The sequence below is a fragment of the Leptosomus discolor genome, chromosome Z (assembly GCF_034619465.1).
Source record: "Leptosomus discolor isolate bLepDis1 chromosome Z, bLepDis1.hap2, whole genome shotgun sequence".
Taxonomy (NCBI): domain Eukaryota; kingdom Metazoa; phylum Chordata; class Aves; order Leptosomiformes; family Leptosomidae; genus Leptosomus; species Leptosomus discolor.
In genome coordinates, this window is record NC_141419.1 from 55839 (window position 1) to 74326 (window position 18488).

At 43.3% G+C, this 18488-nt stretch overlaps 1 protein-coding gene and 1 long non-coding RNA gene across 4 annotated transcripts in view; one reads left to right on the forward strand and one right to left on the reverse strand.

The window, feature by feature from the left end:
• The window catches only part of LOC147413170 (uncharacterized), a 29211-nt gene extending 25249 nt beyond the window's left edge, over nucleotides 1-3962 (reverse strand). For all 3 annotated transcript variants that reach the window (XR_015184057.1, XR_015184058.1, XR_015184056.1), the window contains exons 1-2: nucleotides 3381-3962; nucleotides 1131-1217 (exon numbers count right to left, since the gene is read on the reverse strand). This is a non-coding gene — a long non-coding RNA (uncharacterized LOC147413170). The remainder of the gene's footprint in view (nucleotides 1-1130; nucleotides 1218-3380) is intronic.
• A 500-nt stretch (nucleotides 3963-4462) lies between these two features.
• The window catches only part of RLF (RLF zinc finger), a 53663-nt gene continuing 39637 nt past the window's right edge, over nucleotides 4463-18488 (forward strand). Inside the window, exons 1-3 of the mRNA XM_086479329.1 lie at nucleotides 4463-4675; nucleotides 10094-10248; nucleotides 17002-17083. Coding sequence (XP_086335455.1) covers nucleotides 4463-4675; nucleotides 10094-10248; nucleotides 17002-17083 — 450 coding nt within the window. The remainder of the gene's footprint in view (nucleotides 4676-10093; nucleotides 10249-17001; nucleotides 17084-18488) is intronic.

An 18488-nucleotide genomic window follows, 5' to 3' on the forward strand; every position in this document is an offset into this window, starting at 1 on the left:
GGGTTCAAACTTCAGAGTGAACTACCACCAGACACCCGGACGGAAGCTAAGTGAATTGGGAATAAGCACGCTGAAACTTTGAAATCTTAGCTAACTGATATAGAAGATTAAGTGAACACACATAACCCTTCAGCCATAAACACAAATAACCTATTAGCCATAAACCATTGACCAAGTCTGGGACTAGGAGTGGATCTAGCCACATCTAGAGTCCTGAGAAGGAGTTTAGAAAGCAAGGGGGTCCATTCTGAACCTCATGACTCAACAGGAGGGTCTCCCTCACCTTTCTGCATCTCCAGTCTCTGTGTAATTCATTCCAAATCTATTCTAACTCTACTTCCCCTCGTGTATTTCCTCCATGCAGTAAGTAATAGAGTGAACCTTGACATCTAACTCTGTTAAGTTGCACTTGTACAAATCCTCCAAGTGATCTAAAACACTCATCCATGACAGCGACCTTGACAGGCTTAAGGAGTGGGCCCGAGCAAACCTCATGAAGTTCAGCAAGGCCAAGTGCAAGGTCCTGCACCTGGGTCAGGGCAGTCCCCAGTATCAGTACAGACTGGAGGACAAATGGATTGAGAGCAGCCCTGCACAGGAGGACTTGGGGGTTCTGGTGGGCAAGAAATTGGACATGACCCAGCAATGTGTGCCCACAGCCCAGAAAGCCAACCATATCCTGGGCTGCATCAAAAGAAGCGTGGCCAGCAGGTCAAGAGAGGTGATTCTCCCCCTCCACTCTGCTCTCATGAGACCCCACCTGTAGTACTGCCTTCAGCTCTGGGCTCTCGAGTACAAGACAGACACAGACCTGTTAGAGATGGTCCAGAGGACGGCCACAGGTACAGAGTAAAACTTTCACAGCTGTGGTCTCATGAAACATGTTAGAACACTTTCTTTGGGCATTGTTTACACTAGAAATGTTATTTGCAGGCTTTTATGTGGTAGAATAAGGGCAATTTCTTTTTAGACCACTGATCATTCAGCTCATTGGTCAAAGCAGGAGGGCCTTTCAGTTGTGCCTTGAGGGCAAAACATTGCTGACAGAAATACCCAAAGAGAATGGCAAAGAGAGAATGAGAATTAGTTATCCCTCAGGACGAAAAAAAAAAAAAAGATCTGAGACTCACACTGCAGCTGTTGCATTCCTGTGGCTGTCCAGGGAACGTGCCACCATTATTGGCAGGAGCAGCAAAGAAACTTCTGGGCTTCTGTGCCTGCAGATATACAGAAGAAAGGAATGGACGAAAGAGAGAAATGGCAAAAGAGGCAGAAAGCAATCTAAAATGGAAACATCATTCAAACAAATGGTATTTTATACTTTGGCTTTTCCTGTGTAGGGGAGTTGAGTTAGGCAACTTTCCAGCAGCAGGCCATTAGTGTTACTGGATAACTACTGAGACGTCCAACCCTGACAGCAGCTCTCTGCATTGCATACAGATTCCTGACTCTTCAGCTGATTTTGAGAGACTTTGTTGTGGTACTCTGTGCCTCAGTCCATATGTGCATATCTGCTTTTCTCCCCACTTGACCACCTGCTTTTTGAAGCTAAATATCCCTGACTGACGACAGAAACAGAGAACTGAAATTCTAGTTGTGGTATAACAGACTGAAGTTAAAGCGAGAATAATTCTAAAAAGTCTGTAAATTCGTACAGGTTTTTCCTGCCACCACATCATGCCAGTGAAACACATATGACTAGCTAGGACAAAGACTGCTGTTAGCAGAGGAGGAGTGAAGAGGGAGATTGGTTGGGCCTCTTGGTCAGTCAGAGATAAGTCTCCCCTCTGGATGAGCAAGAGCGGAGCAGGGGTCCCTTGATTTGTCTTGCAGGAATTTTTTGTCCTGTGCTCCTGCTCCCTCTTCAATGTACACTGACCCCAGACCTGTTAAACCTTCTGTGGCAGACTTGTAGAAAATATGGCCAATGAAGCCACATTTTTATGTAATTTTCTTTCAGAGAAAATTTAAAATTTACAATCAATTCCATTCTATTAAAAAAAAAAAACCAACCACCAAGAAAACCTTTTATACCTTTTTATGCGTATATATATATGTAGCTATATTATAAGAAGTGCGCGTAAACAAAAAGGTTGGACTCCAGCTGGTAACCAGTGGCAAGGAGTTGTTAAACCCAGGTACCCCCTGTGGGACAGACCACGGCCTAAGGACAATGTCCTGGCCCTAAGGGCCGTTAATGTTTCTCCAGGGCTAAAGGGAAAGGTTTATCTTCCAACTGCTTCAACGGCTCTCATACATACACATACGTAAGTATAAACATCTATTTTATTTATACATATATATGTACACTTTTAAATACGTATAACTAACATATACGTATGAAGGTGTACAAACACATATAAAATGAGGTGAGGTCAGGTGAGGCTGTTCAGGGCTTTACCCAGTCCTGTCTTGGACAACTCTAAGAGCAGAGACTGCACAGGCTTTTTCAGTACCCTCCTCCATTGCTTGGCCATCCTAGTGGTTAAAAGTTTTTTCTTTTATTCCCAGCCCCATATAATGTCTTGTAGAAGGAGGGGACTTTCCCAGATGTTGGAAAGGGGGAAGGGTCCATTCTGAAGGAGGAACAATAAACTGGCCCCACCCCAGCAGCAGATTTCTCATACTTAAGACTGTTATCATGCAATCCAGACTGGTACCTAGGAGATAATCTTTCCCACCAGCAAAACTACGGAACCATTTAACTTGCAGGAGAATAATGGGGATATGCAAAAAGCTCATGGGCAGAACCGTGGCCCAGGAGATCCAGGTTCTTATTTTACATGTCTTCTCTCCTTCCCAGGACACCTCTCAAGGCTCCCCTTCAGCTTAAAACCTGCGGCAGAATAGTTCTGCTATTCCTAACCCATCTCTTAGTTTTCACCCACTTCTCCAAACGTTAGAGCACTCCACTTGCTTCGTACCACGAGGCTATGAGCTGGAATCACACAACTTGTTCGCAACTAGGGAAAGCTTCCCAAATGGTTCTATGTTAATTCACCCCAGGTCTTCCTGACTTCTCCAATCCTCCTTTCTCATTTGCCTTGTAGAGACTGAGGTGGAAAAAAAGAGGTAATTCTTACCAGGTGGACAGAGATATGTTTCACTGCCACTGTTCACACCCAATTAGGCAGAGTATGAAAATCAAAAAAGGGAGATTCCCATCTCACTGGAGGGCAGAAACCCCAATCATACACTCATAAGCAAGCTAGGGGTCCCCCGACCTAAATTCTCAAATCAAAAATAACACACCTTTGAGCTACCCAGACCAAAACAAAAGGAAAATGTTTTGTTTGTGGTTTTTGATTGTGGGTGTCTTTTTTTTTTTTTTTTTTTTTTTTTTTTTTTTTTTTTCTCCTGCAGAAAGAGCTAGGACTCACCTCTCGTCCTGCCTAAACAAGACAAACGAAGGATGCCGAAATGCCCCTCAGCAGATTGTGGCCTGGGAGCTGCAGACAACCGTGTACCATTTCAGCCTCTACTTCCGGGTGGACTTCAGGGATTCCCTTCGCAGTCAGAGCTGGTGAGAGCACGGATCGCTTCCCGTGAGGCCTCACGGCCCCTACGGCTGGGCTCGCCCTCCCGGGCTTTCACCCTGCCGGGACAACTTGGCAGCCAGAGGGCTCCGCGGCAACGCGCTACAGAGCTTCCTGGGCGCGGGCGCACCATCCTACGTCATGTGACATGCTGCAAGTTGCAGGCTCCCGGCGAAGCTATTTACCGTTCTCCCGGTTCCTGCGTTCGGCTGGGCGTCGGGCCCTCCAGGGCTTTCCTGAAGTCACGAACGTTCTGCTTTCAACAACGGGCTTTTAAACAAAAGATTGAAATAAACGCAATCTAAGTTAAAAAGCTGACTCTCCCCGGTGTCCGCCATCGCCTTTCAGGTCATCTTGCGCGGCCATCACCGTTACACCACGTGACTACCTATCGGTGCCAGTCCCGGGACCAGCAACGGGCCGAAATCCGCCAGCCCCTCTCGGTATCCTTCACCCAACGCGCCGGAGGAACACCGGCACCAGCTCCCACCGGGCCGGGCCTGCGGTTCCGCGCCGTAGCGAGGGATGGGGCAGCACCCGGGGAGAAGCTCCGCGAAACTCCACTCGAGCAGGCGGAGGGACCCGCCCGCGCCCTGCCCGCCCCGCCGGCAGCGCTCCTACGCGCCCCGCCCGCGCAGGCCGCCTCTCGCCGGGCGGGCCCCGACACAGGCGCGCTGAAGCGGGCGGAGCTCGCGGCCGACCGGAGGCAGGCGGCCGAAGGGGGGGACGGACAGACGGGCGCGGGCGCGGGCGCGGCCCCGGCCCCTCCTCCCCGCAGGACAGACATGCGCTTGCGGCGGGCTCCCGCCGCCTCATGTGACGCCGCTCGACGGGAGGCGTCCGCGGGCTTCCCCAGATGGCGGGTCGCGTGGACAGCGACGGGCGCGCCGTGTCACGTGCGTGTCACGTGACGTCGTCCCGGGACGATGAGGTCAGCGGCTGCGAGTCACGTGATCCTTGCCTACGCGCAGTGGGGCCGGGTGCAGATGGCGGACGCTGAGGCCGAGGCGGCTCCGCGGCCCGAGATGCAGCGGCTGGTGGCGGCGCTCCGCGCCCGCCTCTGGCAGCTGCAGACGGAGCTGCGCGAGCAGGAGGTGTCGGAGGCTTCGTCCCGGGCCTACTGCCGGGGCTTCTGCCAGGTAGGGCCGGGCAGGGGTGGGCCGCGGGGCGGGCTGCAGGCCGGGGGCCGGGCGGCGGGGCCGGGGCCCGGGCGCGCCCGGCGGGCCTTCCCCCCTTCCCTCTCCCCCCCGCCGCGGCTCCGCCGCCGCGGTGCGCGCCCAGCGCTGCCAGCGGCGAAGGGCTGCCGTTCCGGGGACTCCGCTCGCTCCTCCAGCGCTGCCGCGGCGCGGGGCTGGCGGCGGCGCTGCCGAGCGGGGCCGGGTGCGCCCGGCCGGAGGAGCGTCCCCGTGGGCGTTCCGCTGCCAGCCGCGTGCTGGGCCCGTTACTCCGGGGGAGCCGCTCGCTTTTGGGCTCCGGCAGGGCCTCCGGCTTGGGCAGCTGGCAGCGCTTGGGAGATTCTCGGGGGCGAACGGGCCACGCCGCCTTTCCTCGGTGTGGTCTCGGCTCGGTTCCTAGACCTCCGCTTCTCTGTTTTTCACCTGCCTGGGGCTCAAAACTGTGATTGAGATGTGAGAGGTGGAATGACCAATGCTTGCTGGTTTGTGAAGGCCTGAAGTCACTGAATGAGCTTCTGTGGTCCGGTGATCCTGGTTGAATGCTTGCTTAACGCAACTCAGGCTAAGGATCAGCAGTTTCTGAATTGAGCCACGGACTTGCAGCAGAAGAGCTGAATTTGATTGGGGTTGCAGCCATGGAGATAATTTATTCTTAAATAAACTCTTTCGATGGTTAATTAGTTTTTGCTTCCCCCCCAGCATCATTTACAGTGAGGTCTGAGCGAATAATTGTTAGTTTGCTGGGTTGGAGAACCATCCATGTTGAATCTGAAGAGACAGTGATTTCTAAAATAAAAACTTAAAAATCTGGTTTACAAGCTACCTCAGCTGATACAGCTACTGTGTTTGAATGGCAAATGGCAAATTCGGATGCCAAATGACCCAAAAAAATCCTTCTGGTGATATTACAGATAAGTGATGTTAGATAACTGCTATTACCCTTCAGAATCTTCCATTTTACATCCACGGGTTATGTGCTTTGCCATACTGCTCTGGGAGGATGTGTAGGTCATCACTTATTGAAACAACAGAAGGAGTTCGTTTGTTAGGTTTCAAAACTCTTGCTTTTCAAACTGCAGGATGCTGGCTCTGCTGCATGCTGCTGTGTATGTCCTGAGTTAAGCACAGTGTTATGATCTGTGACCTTGCTGTTATACGGAGCCCAGTATAATGTGACTTTCTCGATGTTTCAGGTTTTGTTAAAATTGTTTCCAGTGGCATTTATTGCATCAGAACATTGAAATAAACTTGTAGCTAACACTTTGTAGAGGTTATCAAGATGATCAGTATGTGTGGACATCCGGTTGCCTGGATTAGTTTGGTTCAGATAAAGCTTTAAAGGTACTTGATCAATGGAATTTGATGGAAGACAGTTCTGTTGCCTAACAAACAAAACCCCTAAACCCTGTCCCACAAAAAATTTGGACCTCTTTAGGTCTTTGTGCTGTTATTAAATGTTAGTCTTGTTTTAGAACACTGTGATAGATATAGTATGGATAAAAATGAAAAAAATCTGTCTTGGGATGCCATCAGTTTGGGACATTTCTGATTGTCATGACTGTACACCAAGAGATGCAGTGGGAAACATGAGATCGCTAGTCTGTCTTGCAGCGACTTCAGTGGAGTATGAATTTGTGATGTCATTGCGCAGTCAAACCGCTGTGGTTAGGATATAATTTTACATCTTAGTTTCTGCTTCTGAATGGGGATGTTTGTGAATGTTGCACAGAGTTTCAGTGATAAAACTTTAAAATAACTTAAGGTCTGCCCCTAGGTGAAACTTAAGGAGCTCAACTTAATTTTGTATTGACAACTTGGAGGGTCCCACTGGTATCTTGTCATGAGCTTATTAAGCTTCAACAGAACGTGCCTAGAGAGAAGCTGAATTTAACTGGGCTTAAATATGATCTTGGGAAGTAGCTGCAATGAGGGTAGCTGAAATGTTTTAGGGCAGCGATGGATTTGCCATCCTGTGTGTACCTCTGTGGCATGGTCCTGAAAAGTGCTCTGTTTTGCTGTGGAAGTTATGGAGGCAGTTGGGACACAACAAACGGTGAACCAAATCAGTAGCTTTCCGATGCTTTGAGCTGTCTGGGTGCTGGGTTTTACTAAATGTAAACTTGTGCTGACATGTGCAGCTTTGCAGTAGCTCCTCCTGGGAGCAATGCTGGATGGCGCGATTTCCTTGAAGATCCCTACTTTTGAGCAGGGAAGTAACATAGGTGTCCAGGATAACACAACAAAGTCCGTCATGACGCCTAAACAGTGGTTTAAGTCTGCAACTTTATATTGTACAAGCGTGAATGCTTTGCATAGTCACCTTAGGACAAACATGTCTGTTGAGGAGCTCAGCTAACTAGAACAAGCAGAGTGAGCGTGTGTGTGAGGCTGCACTGTCGTAAGTACGAAGAACAGTTATCAGTGAAGCAGAGGTTGTAGGACATCAGAGCACCCTGTCTGCCAAGACCCAGCACCTCTTGGCTTTCTGAAAAGGTAACGTGGTTGAGGACTGTCAGTTGCAATTGGGTATGTTTAAGAAGAGGTGGAAGTTTTTTCTTAAACAGAGACTTAAAGCTGTAATAACGGGTCAAGCAGCTTGGACATGTTTAAATTGGTTCTGAGCAAAGAACTGAAGCTTCAGAAGAAATGCAGCTAAGCAGGTATTCCAGCATTGCAGGACATGAGCGTCTGTGCGCTGGTCAGGACCCAAGCTGGTCTATAGATTACAGAGTAGGTGGATGTGTGTGGCCTCTGCTCTTCTCACTCCACTCAACAATTAGATGTGTTACTGTAGTTGCAGGAGGATGAAATAAGGTCTAAGTGGATGTGTGCTAACCAGCCTTAAAAGATTTGGATATCCTTTTCAGGTAATTAGACTGTAAGGTAGTAATTGCTTATAAAATTGTTACTTGACTGTTCATTAAGCATGTGGATTATGTATTTCTAACAAGTTAAAAATTGTCTGATTTCATCCTGTATATAGACTGCCAGGAAAAGTCTGTAGTGGACTGCTAAAACTTCTGCTTGCATTGCTTGTGAAATAGCAGAAGGGCTTTTAAGAGCCTCTGTAATACAGTTACTGTGCCTTGCTTATTCGTCAGTGTGCTGATACTAATAGCACAATAATGTTCAAAACTACGTATCTTTGAAGTTCAAGTTATTAATAAGTCTCTTACCTTGAATCTGTCTTATATACTGAAACTATCATTGCTTGTCTATTTGGGGATAAGTTTCTGATAAATGGCTATTCAACTAATTGCTCATATTAGCTACAGGACTGATCTCAGATCTGGGATTGTATTCAAGCAAGGGTGCAGTGTTTTCTAGTAAGTTTATTTACTCTTAGGAAATACTCTACCATGTTTTATGGTTTACACAGACTAGATAGTTTATGATCTAAGTGTCTGTCAAAATAATTGAGTGCTAAATTTGGCTTTTTAAATAGTGGTTTTAATGGATGTTTTTAGGAAAGTGCGGAGATCTGTGTGTTTGAACTTCTCTTTCTGTAGTCGCTATAATGGTAGTGTTACTGCTGGGTTTACTAAACAGATGACTATGGTGGTCATCAGTTGAGTATCTAGGGATTACAGCTTGACAGCCTTTCGATGTAATTTGATGCTTCTAATGCTGTATGTAATTGGAGTTATATTACAAAATCTTTCATTAATCTGTTAGGGAAGCACTTTAGACTGGTTAGTTACTAGTCATTCATTGCTTCTGCTAGTGATGTTTGTGCTGTGTTTAAGGATGGCTTCTGTAAACTTCCAATCTTCCCTTACCCCACCCTCCTTATGTCTTTATTAATATTGTGTGGGGTTTTGGAGAGTTTGTATCTTTTATTCACCTACGAGTTATATTACTGATACTGAGTTCTAGGAGAGTACAAAACACTCTTGATTTTTACTGATTCTCAGATGGTATTTCTACATATAATTTCTCTTATAAATCACACATGGTTGTGCCAGTGTAGTGGATATCTGCCCCTTTTTTTTTTTTAACTCTAAGACTAGGATTGTATAGTTAGCTCACTGACCTAACACTAGATCATCCACAAAATTTTGTGTAGCTGGCCACTTAATTCTTGCTGTGTTGGAAGTTAGGCTTTGTCATAGAAGTTTCTGGCCATTATAATGACCGCACTTGGGTTTGCTAAACTCATTCTGGGGTCTTGTTCAGTGGTGTCCTTGTTGCAGTCATAATCTGATATGATCGTTTGTTTAAGGTGTTAAAATAAATCGGTTGTGTCAGAGTCCCAACTTAAAGTGAGGTAATTTGAAGCCTGATATGACCTGATCATCCTCTTAGGACAGTTTGGCTTGTATTGAATCATAGGGTGGGGCACTCTGAACTTTTTTTCTATACAGTCGTGGCCCTAAGGGTTCCATAAAGCACAGTCTCTTTCATTGTTTTTTGTTTTCTTCGCAGCTGGCCTTAATCAAGATTGGTACCTTGTTTGGTCTAGGGAGGGTGCAACATGAGAGAGGGATTGTAACTGGTAAGAACACAAACATAACTGGTCTGGTGTTGTAGGAGAGCGTGCATACAAAGAAGGGACGTTACTTGTGAAGCAAGCTGTCAGTAGCGCTAAGGTGTCCTTAGCTCAGTGCCCTGCTTGCTCTCAGTATTACTTTATAACCTGTAGGAAAATAACATGGTAGTGTAGTGAGGTTTTAATAAGTTTGAGAGGTGCTACTGTTGTCCCTGCACTGATTTTTGAAAGTTACTTTGGTTTCTCTTAAACTGGCTAGACTTTACATTGCTGCTTCAGTACTGTGCTTGGATAATGGAGGATTGCTGTGGTCAAGTGGTAAAATCTGGGGTAATTTTGCATTTGAAAAATGACTATGCAAGGGTCTGATTTGGGTTTTGCATCCCCTTCTAATGGCTTCATATTTGCTGTATGGGTAATGTATCTTTAAAATACTACAGCTGGAATAATGTTCTTAATCTTGAACTTCTTGCCTATTTTTCGGCATTCTTGCTAGTAGTAAAGATTCCAGTGTTGCCTATGTGGTTTTCCAGTGTTGCGTATGTGGTTCTGTCTCCACGGCAGTTGTACAAGAGAAGCTGAGTGCAGGACTTCTCCCTGAATTTTTAACTTAACAGTTCACATTTCTGCTGTTTGCATCTAGCCTACTCCCCAGTAGAAATTTGGATAACCTTATCAAAATAACACAATAAATGAAAATATTTTTAAATAAAAGGGAGAACTTCTGTTGAGGAGAAAAGCCACCATTTTTAAATCTCAGATTTAAATTCAGAGTAAAAACTTCTCACTTCCAGATTTCTTCCACTGTATATGCTTGATACTGCTCATTGATATTTGTTTTTTAGACAAAAGTGTGTTATGAGAACTTCTAATGATAATTCATTTTCTTTCAGACACTACTTCAGTATGCTGGCAGTCGGGGTGCATCAGAACATATTTTACCTTTTTTGGAAGTATATCGAATCTCCATCCAAAGCTTTGCTAATGCACGACCTTACTTGACTACAGAATGCGAAGATGTTCTTCTGGTACTTGGCAGGCTAGTGCTGTAAGTTTTAAGTTGGTACATTAGTATTTAAAACCAAATCAAAACTGTACTTCATAAATGACACATTGTTGAAATAATTTAATGCTTAAATTTACAACTGTATTTATGATTTATTATCCAGTAAATGTCTTTAGTGTGTTTTTAGTTATACCACCAAAATGTTCCTCAGTGTTTTGTTAATGAATGTGAACAAGTGGTAAGGCTTTGTTCTTCGGTATTTGGATAATCATGCAGGCATTAGGAAGGTTCTGTTCTTTCTTAGACATTCTGAAAATTACTACTGTTTTCTGTAGAAAACGATTAGTGTGGTCCCCATTAAACAGAAGCTTTAATATTAGACCTTCATGTGTGGATGAATAAATCTGTATCACTTGCTCTGCAACTGCTGCTTTTGTGTGTCCTGTCACCTGTAATGCAAAGTAGTTCTGAACATGACTCTTTCTGAAAAGAATACGTATTTATGGCAGAATTGGGGGGGGGGGGGCTGTTGCTATAGGATGGCAAAGCAGAGTAGAGTAGTTCCACCTCAGCTTTGTATCTGTAGACCTGACTTAAAGCACAGCAGTCTTTGAACAAGAGAGAACTATTTTACAGTCCCATCAGCTAAGCTGGACTAACTTTACTTCCTCAAAGTCTGTTTTAAGTGCAAAGCAGCTGTTTGTAATTGAAGAGCATAGCCTGAGGGCTTTCACGTACCTTGGGGCATAATCAGTTGCTACCCTTAGCCTGAGAAGGATAACTGGATGCGCTGGTCATTCCTTGTTGGTAAGGTTTCGTTCAAGGGGGAAGGGTGCAGATCTAGAACCTTGAATATAAAGATCATCATAGAATAAAAGTGATTCTGTGACAGTTTTTCAATGGGCTGTTTTTTCTTTGTTATCAGTAGCTTGCCTGCATTGTGGCCTGAAGTCAAGTGTTCTTTTGGAGAAGGATTTTGCAATGAACTCCTTAGTCAAATCCTTTTTTTTTTTGTAATGTGCTAATAACTTGCGATATAAATCAACAGCTCAGAATCAAATATCTGATTATGATGCCTTGAATCTTTTTTTTTTTTAATTATGAGAAATATGTGAACTAGGAGTGGTTTTTTCTTTTCTGCTTTTTTTTTGTTTTGTGAAGCTTCTGTCAAGAAGGGGAAACACATGAAGTCAGGAAAAGTCTGTCTTCTTAATATGGAAACTGAAGACTTAAACTGCTAAATAATTTACCTAGTACATAATGCGTATATTTTTGGCAAAATATACTAATTGCTTTTGCAGACTGTACCTTTATGAATAGAGTATTTTCATCATCATGTTATCATGCTGTTTCCTATTCATGTCCTGTAAAAAGTTTGTCTTTCACTCTCTTTGTATGCAGGTCATCCATACCTGGAGTACTTCCTGTATATTTTACCACTGTTGCACAATTTCGGGCAGGAATCCCAATTCTGTGTCACCATGGCTTATCAGAATTGCTTTTCTCTTGAGAAAAATCAGAATCTTCTGCTTCTGCCAATATGGTTTCTTCTATCTTTCAGTATGAGGAGTTTGTTTGCTCTTACTTGTCTATTAAGAAAACTTGGTGGTGGAAGACAGTAGAGAGGCTGACTTGCTGAAATCTCACCCAAGAGGAATCTAAAGAATGAGGAGGATAGGGTGCGGTAAATAGCATACCTAACTCAACTCTCCCATGTTTTTTTTACATAAGAGTTTCCAAGGGAGGGAGAGAGAAATTAGAGCAGGAAATTAAAGATAAAAATTAAGTTCCATGAGGGAAGAAGACTGTCACCTGGTTAGGGACGTGAAAGCATGCTGTTCGCATGTAACTGATTTTTGGGGAGACCATTGGGTAACCCACAGCTGTTATACACACTGTGTATTTTCAGAGTTGAACCCTGATGAGAAATGAAATGACCAAGCTTCCTGTTTTAAAGTAAAAGTGCTTCTACTTACTACTGAAATCCTCCTCCTTCCTTTTCAACATCCCTCCTGGAGAAAGGGAAAGAACTTCCTCCTCCTGACATCCTTCTCAGCAGGGTGAGCCAATAACAGCAAAACTCAGTATGCTGTGGCTTTCCCTGCCACCTGACCAGGTCAATTGTGCGTTCACAGCAAATCTGACATGACACAGAGACGGTGCCCCTCATAAGAAACGTGATGCTAACGCAGTGTGAGGCCTTGTTGGTCCACTGTCTGACATTAGGAAATAAAAAGGAAAGCTTGGAGTGGTTGCTCTTACAGTTTACGGATTTGGCAAATGATTGTGGGGAAACAGGAACGTTCTTGGCTGTGGCTATGAAGGGACATGCCTGCTTTGGTCAGGTAGAACTTGGACCGCTTGCTTCCACAGACGTAAAGCACAACATATTCCCCTCGCCCGCCGATATTACTATGCCAAATGTATTGCCTCTGTAGAAGAATTAATAAAGAATTGGCTGTATCAAAGGTGTCTTTCACTGAGGTTTGGTTAGCAGGCTGTTCTTGTGACTCTTAGGACACCCTTGAAGCTGACTGTTTGTTCAGGCTTCTGAGAGTGCTTTTTTTTTTTTCTGAGGATACCGGGGGGCGGGGGGCTGTGTGTGCTGTTCATGTTACCATCAGTATGAAAATTTTACTTCCATCTGAAAATGGTTTGTATGGTCCTAAGGTTAATAAATAAAAGTTTAAAAAGTAGAAAATTGTTCCTAGTTCATAATGTGTTTGCCAGTAGCTAATATTTGACTACTTTCTACTTTTTCCTGTTTTCTGTGATGGCATTGGTCTGAAAGAGAGTTCGCCATTTCTGTGTCTTCGAGAAGTTGTTCATAAGCTTTTTCAACTATAAAAAGAGAAAGGAGATCTGAATGGCATCTGGATTCAACTGATAAGACCAGTCTGCCTCAAACTTCTTGAGCTGTATCTCACGTACTGGTTGTACCTACTGAGTCTAACACGCTGCTTCCAGGAAGAGTGTGGTTGCTTTCCATAATGCCTCTGTAAGGAGGCATATGTGACAGTTCACTGCTTTGTCTATTTAACAAAGCATTTCTCCACCTAATGAGCTTGTAATTTGATTCAGTAACTTGCATTTACCACTCTGCTGTCTGTCATTAAGAGCTAACTCAACTCTTAACAAGTGCAGGGTGATTCTTGGCAACAAGTGAACTATTCCTGATGATCATGTGATGTATAATTAGTCATCTTTTTAACTGTAAGAAGCTTAAGATGAGAGGTTTTCTAATACAATTTAAAGATAAACACAATTCTGAAAGCTTTTAAAATTCACTTTTTGAAATTTCTGTCTTAAAATAATAGTGAGATATAAGGTGATTACGGAATAATTGTATGCAAATAATGTGTTGGGTTTTGCCTAGAGTTATTCCTTCCAAAAGAAAGAAATTTAAATCCAGGAGACCACCTAAGAGATACTTTGAAGTTGACTGTGTGAGATGAATGATTTTTTTTTTTTTTTTTTCCATAATGGAAGCATTCAAGCACCCGCTACAGTTTATTTTGAAAAATTGTGATTAAAGTTTGGAATTGAGTTTTGTGTAGGTAGGTGTTGTGGTGGTACTATTAGAGTGGGGTACAAAGGCTTGACTTCATCAAGTGATCCTGATGTTTTGATTTGTAGTCTTAGCTATGGTACCTAAATTCCATTTAGTTATGTTACAATAAAGGAAATGGACTTTCAGGAATAGAGGTGCGTTTTGAAGTATTGTATAGTAAGGGCCAAAAGGAAGTGTTAAGCTAAATAAATGGCCGTGCCTCCCCCTTGCCAGTAGGTAAGACTGGCTAGTCTTTATGCAGCTGTGTGTTTGAGTCAATTCCTATAACAAAAACTTAGGCAATTGACTTAGAATTCTCATTAATTTTCTGCCAAGGCAGTTGTAGTTGAACTGTCCTGGATGTTGCTTTTGCAGTTGTGCTGTGAGTTGTTTTACATATTGGATATGCACCCGGAGCTCCGGATTTCTCATGGAGTGATTTCTAAAGTACTTGGGTGTTAGGATGCCAAGGAAGTCTGAAGGACTCGCAACAGAAGAATTTTTAGTTGTTGGTTCAGCTCAGTCCTGTGCTACTACAACAGACAATAACTCCTGAGGCATAAATTCAGCCCTCTTGTTTTCATAGACTGTCATGTCACTCTGTATACACAATGCTTTGAAAAATCTAATTTAAGATTTTTTTTTCACTGTCCAAGTAACACCTTAATGGTTAAGTACAGAAAAATGATTTCTATAAGCTTGTTTTGCTATTTTGTTTAAACCTGATATTTTATATAACTGATATAATGCATATGAAAAAGTATTCTTTTAGAAAAAGTATTTCCAGGAATTAAAAGAGTGCAAGTAGATAGGATTGCTTGACTTTGTTTAAGCCTGAAAATGAGATGTGCATTAAAGACTTCTGAAAAGCACATTGACCACGAAGTTTGCAAATGTTTTATTTGATTAAAAAAAAGAGTCTCTATATGACACTCATGAAAATTGGATACATACCTAGTGATTTTTTTTGGTTTGGCTTTTATTTTTGTTGCTTATGTTAACATAGAGTTCAGCTGCTATGAGACTTTGTAAAGTTGTTTTTGATAGTCTAATAGCAACCACCTGGGTCTAGACATCTGGACTGGTGAATTCACTTGCATTGCCAAGCTTGAGTACAAGGGAAAAGTAGGTCCTGATTATTTTATAATACTGAGACTTATGATAGTTGGAGTATCTGGCAGTCCTGTTGCCCACTTTTTCATGGGCATAGTAATGACTGTGATTCTAGTGCCTGATGATGTGAATAATTACTGCATGACAGTGATGAAGGCTATTAGATTTTCTGCCTAATAGAAGTGTTTAGAGCTTTTGCAGGTCTAAACCTCTATTTAAAGGAACAGGATTGAGCAGTGAAGGTTGGCCAGATGTTAGTTCAGTATTTGTCCGTTTTATCTTGTTTATGTATGAGACTGCTGAATCTGGCTAATAGCTGATAAGGCATAGTATTTTGCAGGTAACTGTTCAATGTATTTATCAGAAGTCAGGAGGAAGGGGTACAGTAATTCTTTTTGGGTACTAAGTTTTGAGACTTACATTTGCTTTATGATCATCTCTTCCTTTTCCCCTTCCCCAAGCTCACTTCTTCTATCTATGGTAAGACTGAATGTGTTGTCCTCTCCTCCTGTTTGATATTTGGGAGAGGAAGTTTTGAAGAAAAAATAGCATGAGTTGAAACTGTCTAGCAACGTAGGTGTATCTTATAGCAAATATTCAGTGCGTTTGTTATATGTGGAGTCTTAGATCAGTTTTCTTTCCTTATGTTGTCATGATTTATGAGAACATTTTTGCTGTGCGTAGATCTTGTCAATCTCTAGGCGGAGTGTCATAGCTGACACATTTAGTTTGATTAGGTCAAATTATTCTGTGCAGCAGTTGAGGTTTAGGTAATCTGTATGTTGTGTTAGCCCGTATTTGAGAACAATATGGGCAGTCGTCCTGCCATTGCTTTGTCTCCTAGAAAACAGTGATTCTTATTCTCCAATACTTTTCCCTGAAATGAGATGGATGTGCTAAATACAGACAGTTGTTCCCTTTTTGTTTCTGAAAAGGGATAGCATTGACCCAGTGGCCTAAATGAGGGAATATCGAGTAGGTCTTGCTTTTTCCGCCTTCTATTTTTTGAATCTGTGCTTATATATGGAATATATAGGTCTCAGTTTGCTGGGTGTTTCAGTGATGTTAAAACTTTCTGAACCCTTCCCACTTTCCTGAATTTTCATTTGGAAAACCTGATAGGCAGCATAAGTTCACATACCACTGTCACTGCAGTGGGGCTGAGTCATATTAACATTAGTTGACACAGCTGAAAATGGGATGTAACAAACTTTCCTGAGTATGAAAATAAGACTGAGTGGCTAGTGTCCTATTTTTAAGCAGGAGCTTGACTTAATGAAGAAATAAGGGGGTGTTCTCCACCTGTGTTGTGTAGATAACTGAGCTACACAAATACAGCAGCTCCGTGAATTAATGAACTGGGAATTTACAGTCTGATCTGTTCAACTCTGACTTCAATCTGAACATCTTTGATACGCATATCAATGTGGGTAGGTTGGTTTTGCTTTAAGCTCTTGAGCTTGTTGCAGTTCACACCATAGGTATTTGAATACTCACCCTTCCTCCCCACCCTCATGCTGTCAAAGACTCATGAAGGTGTTTCTAGGAACCTATTCTGAAGGTCCCTTTCTGTGCTACTGCACCTCTTGACATAGTTGGTTGGTCTGATGCTTTTAGGATACTGTTAGGGATCTGTTCCCTAGGATCAGTTCTGTGCCGATGCAGGTGTTGTCTTCTATCAAGCTGTTCTTTAGTTTTATTTTCTCATATATATTACAGCACTGGAGCTTTGAGTTAGGTAAAGCTGGCTTTCATTCTCGTTCTAGGTGAAGAGACCATGCTGGGATCAAATGAGTTTCACTCAGAATGAGTATTAGGATTCCTTTGTGAGAGGAAAGAACAGAATTTGTGTAATGCAACGTTCCTGAGCCACATTAAACAGACTAGCTTGGATTATAAGAGTAGCTGCAATCTTATCCTAGCAAGATTGTGCATAGTAAAAAGGAATACTCTTTCCGTATGATGACTCATGCCTGATTCTGGGGCTGTTTCTGGGCTTTCTGATTTGCGCCGTCAAACATGTTTCAATGTTACTGTCATTTCTTGTCTGAATGCTATGTAATACAAATGTTATTTAATGCAACAACAGAGTGTGTTCGGGTAGCTTGCTTACTTGCCTCTTACTTTTCCAGGAGTTGTTTTGAGCTACTGCTTTCAATTCCGGAAAGTGAATTACCGCATGAGGTGTGGTTAGGATTCCATCAGTCCATACAGGTAAGTGTTCTGAATTTCTTTTTTTCCAATTTACTTTTTTTTTTAAAAAAAAAAAAAAGGTTGCTGTTATATTCCTCTTCTTTTACCTTTCTCCTGAATTCCACCTGTCCTGCATTGCTGTTACCTAGGCAGCAAGAATTTCTGAGCAGCAGAAGACTAACTGCAATGACAGCATTGGCAGCCTCAGGCCCAACAGCAGATTTGTGACTACACAGTGGCAACTGCAGCAAGAGAACCCTAGCATATCTTGATCTGTCTAATGGTTTGTGAGAGAGAAGGACTGAGTTAGATGGAGTGATGAAACAGCTTCGAAATATTAACTTCGAAGATGACTAGAAAAGCTTTTGTGGAGATCTGAGTGGCACATTAGTGTCTATACCTGAGTTGAGAGGGATGATAATAGTACGACAGGTCTTTAGTCGAGGTGGTTCCTAGAAGTCTTTCTACTGAGGTGGTGCTGAAGCAAGCTCGTAAGACTACTGTTCCTACACTCAAATGAAGATGGCTACTATAGACCATGTAGGAGGAAGAGATGTTTTCAAGGTTCTAGTCTTGAGGTAGTACCTAGTTGTCTGCAAGGATTTGTGTTCCTGATGGAGCTGAACGACGAGAGTGGTAGTCCTGCTGTGTTTATACTAATAGACCCTTCCAGGACCAGGGACTGCTCTGTTGCTGCTATTGCCTGTTCTGGCTTTAAGTGTGACTGGTGAAGTTGGAAGCTAATATCAGTTATAAGTTACTGAAGTGGAGACTTTGACAGGAAGTAGTTGGAAGGAAGTGAACTTGGTGAACTGCAGCTGTCCTTCTGCAGACCTTATCCCAAGACCTTATACCCCTGCAACTGGGGATAGCCTCAGTCCCTGAGGCTTGGCTGCTGCTGCTGCAGTGGCTCTGAAGATGTATGTGTGGAAGTTGTAAAGGAGCTTCTACTTTTTTCACGTGCAGTCAGGGAAACTGCAGGTGCGGAAACTCCTCAGTAGACTGAAGGTGAATGAACATGGCACTTTAAACTGAGAGAAACAGAGTAGTGGAGCTTTGTGTAGTCCTCCTGTTAGTGGAAGGGACAGAGGTGGTCTATGACTGGTGACTTCAGCTGTGGACAGACCTCCTTTTCCTGAAATACCATGGAATACTTACTACTGTGGGAACCCTAAAAACAGTTGGGTATGGCATGTGCTTGGTAGTAGAAGGAAGTGCAGTAGGTAACAGTTTAAATTCCATGGTCTTAGTGGTGTCAAAGATTTGTTCTTTATTTTGAGTGCTGGTGTGCAAGTCCTATGATTCCCTTAGTGACTACAGCAGATCATAGTGGACATGGCAACACTCCAGAACCGAGTCTGAAGGTACGTCAGTTTATTTTGACAATACCCAGCTATGCCATCTATGACACGTAGTCTGTGACTAC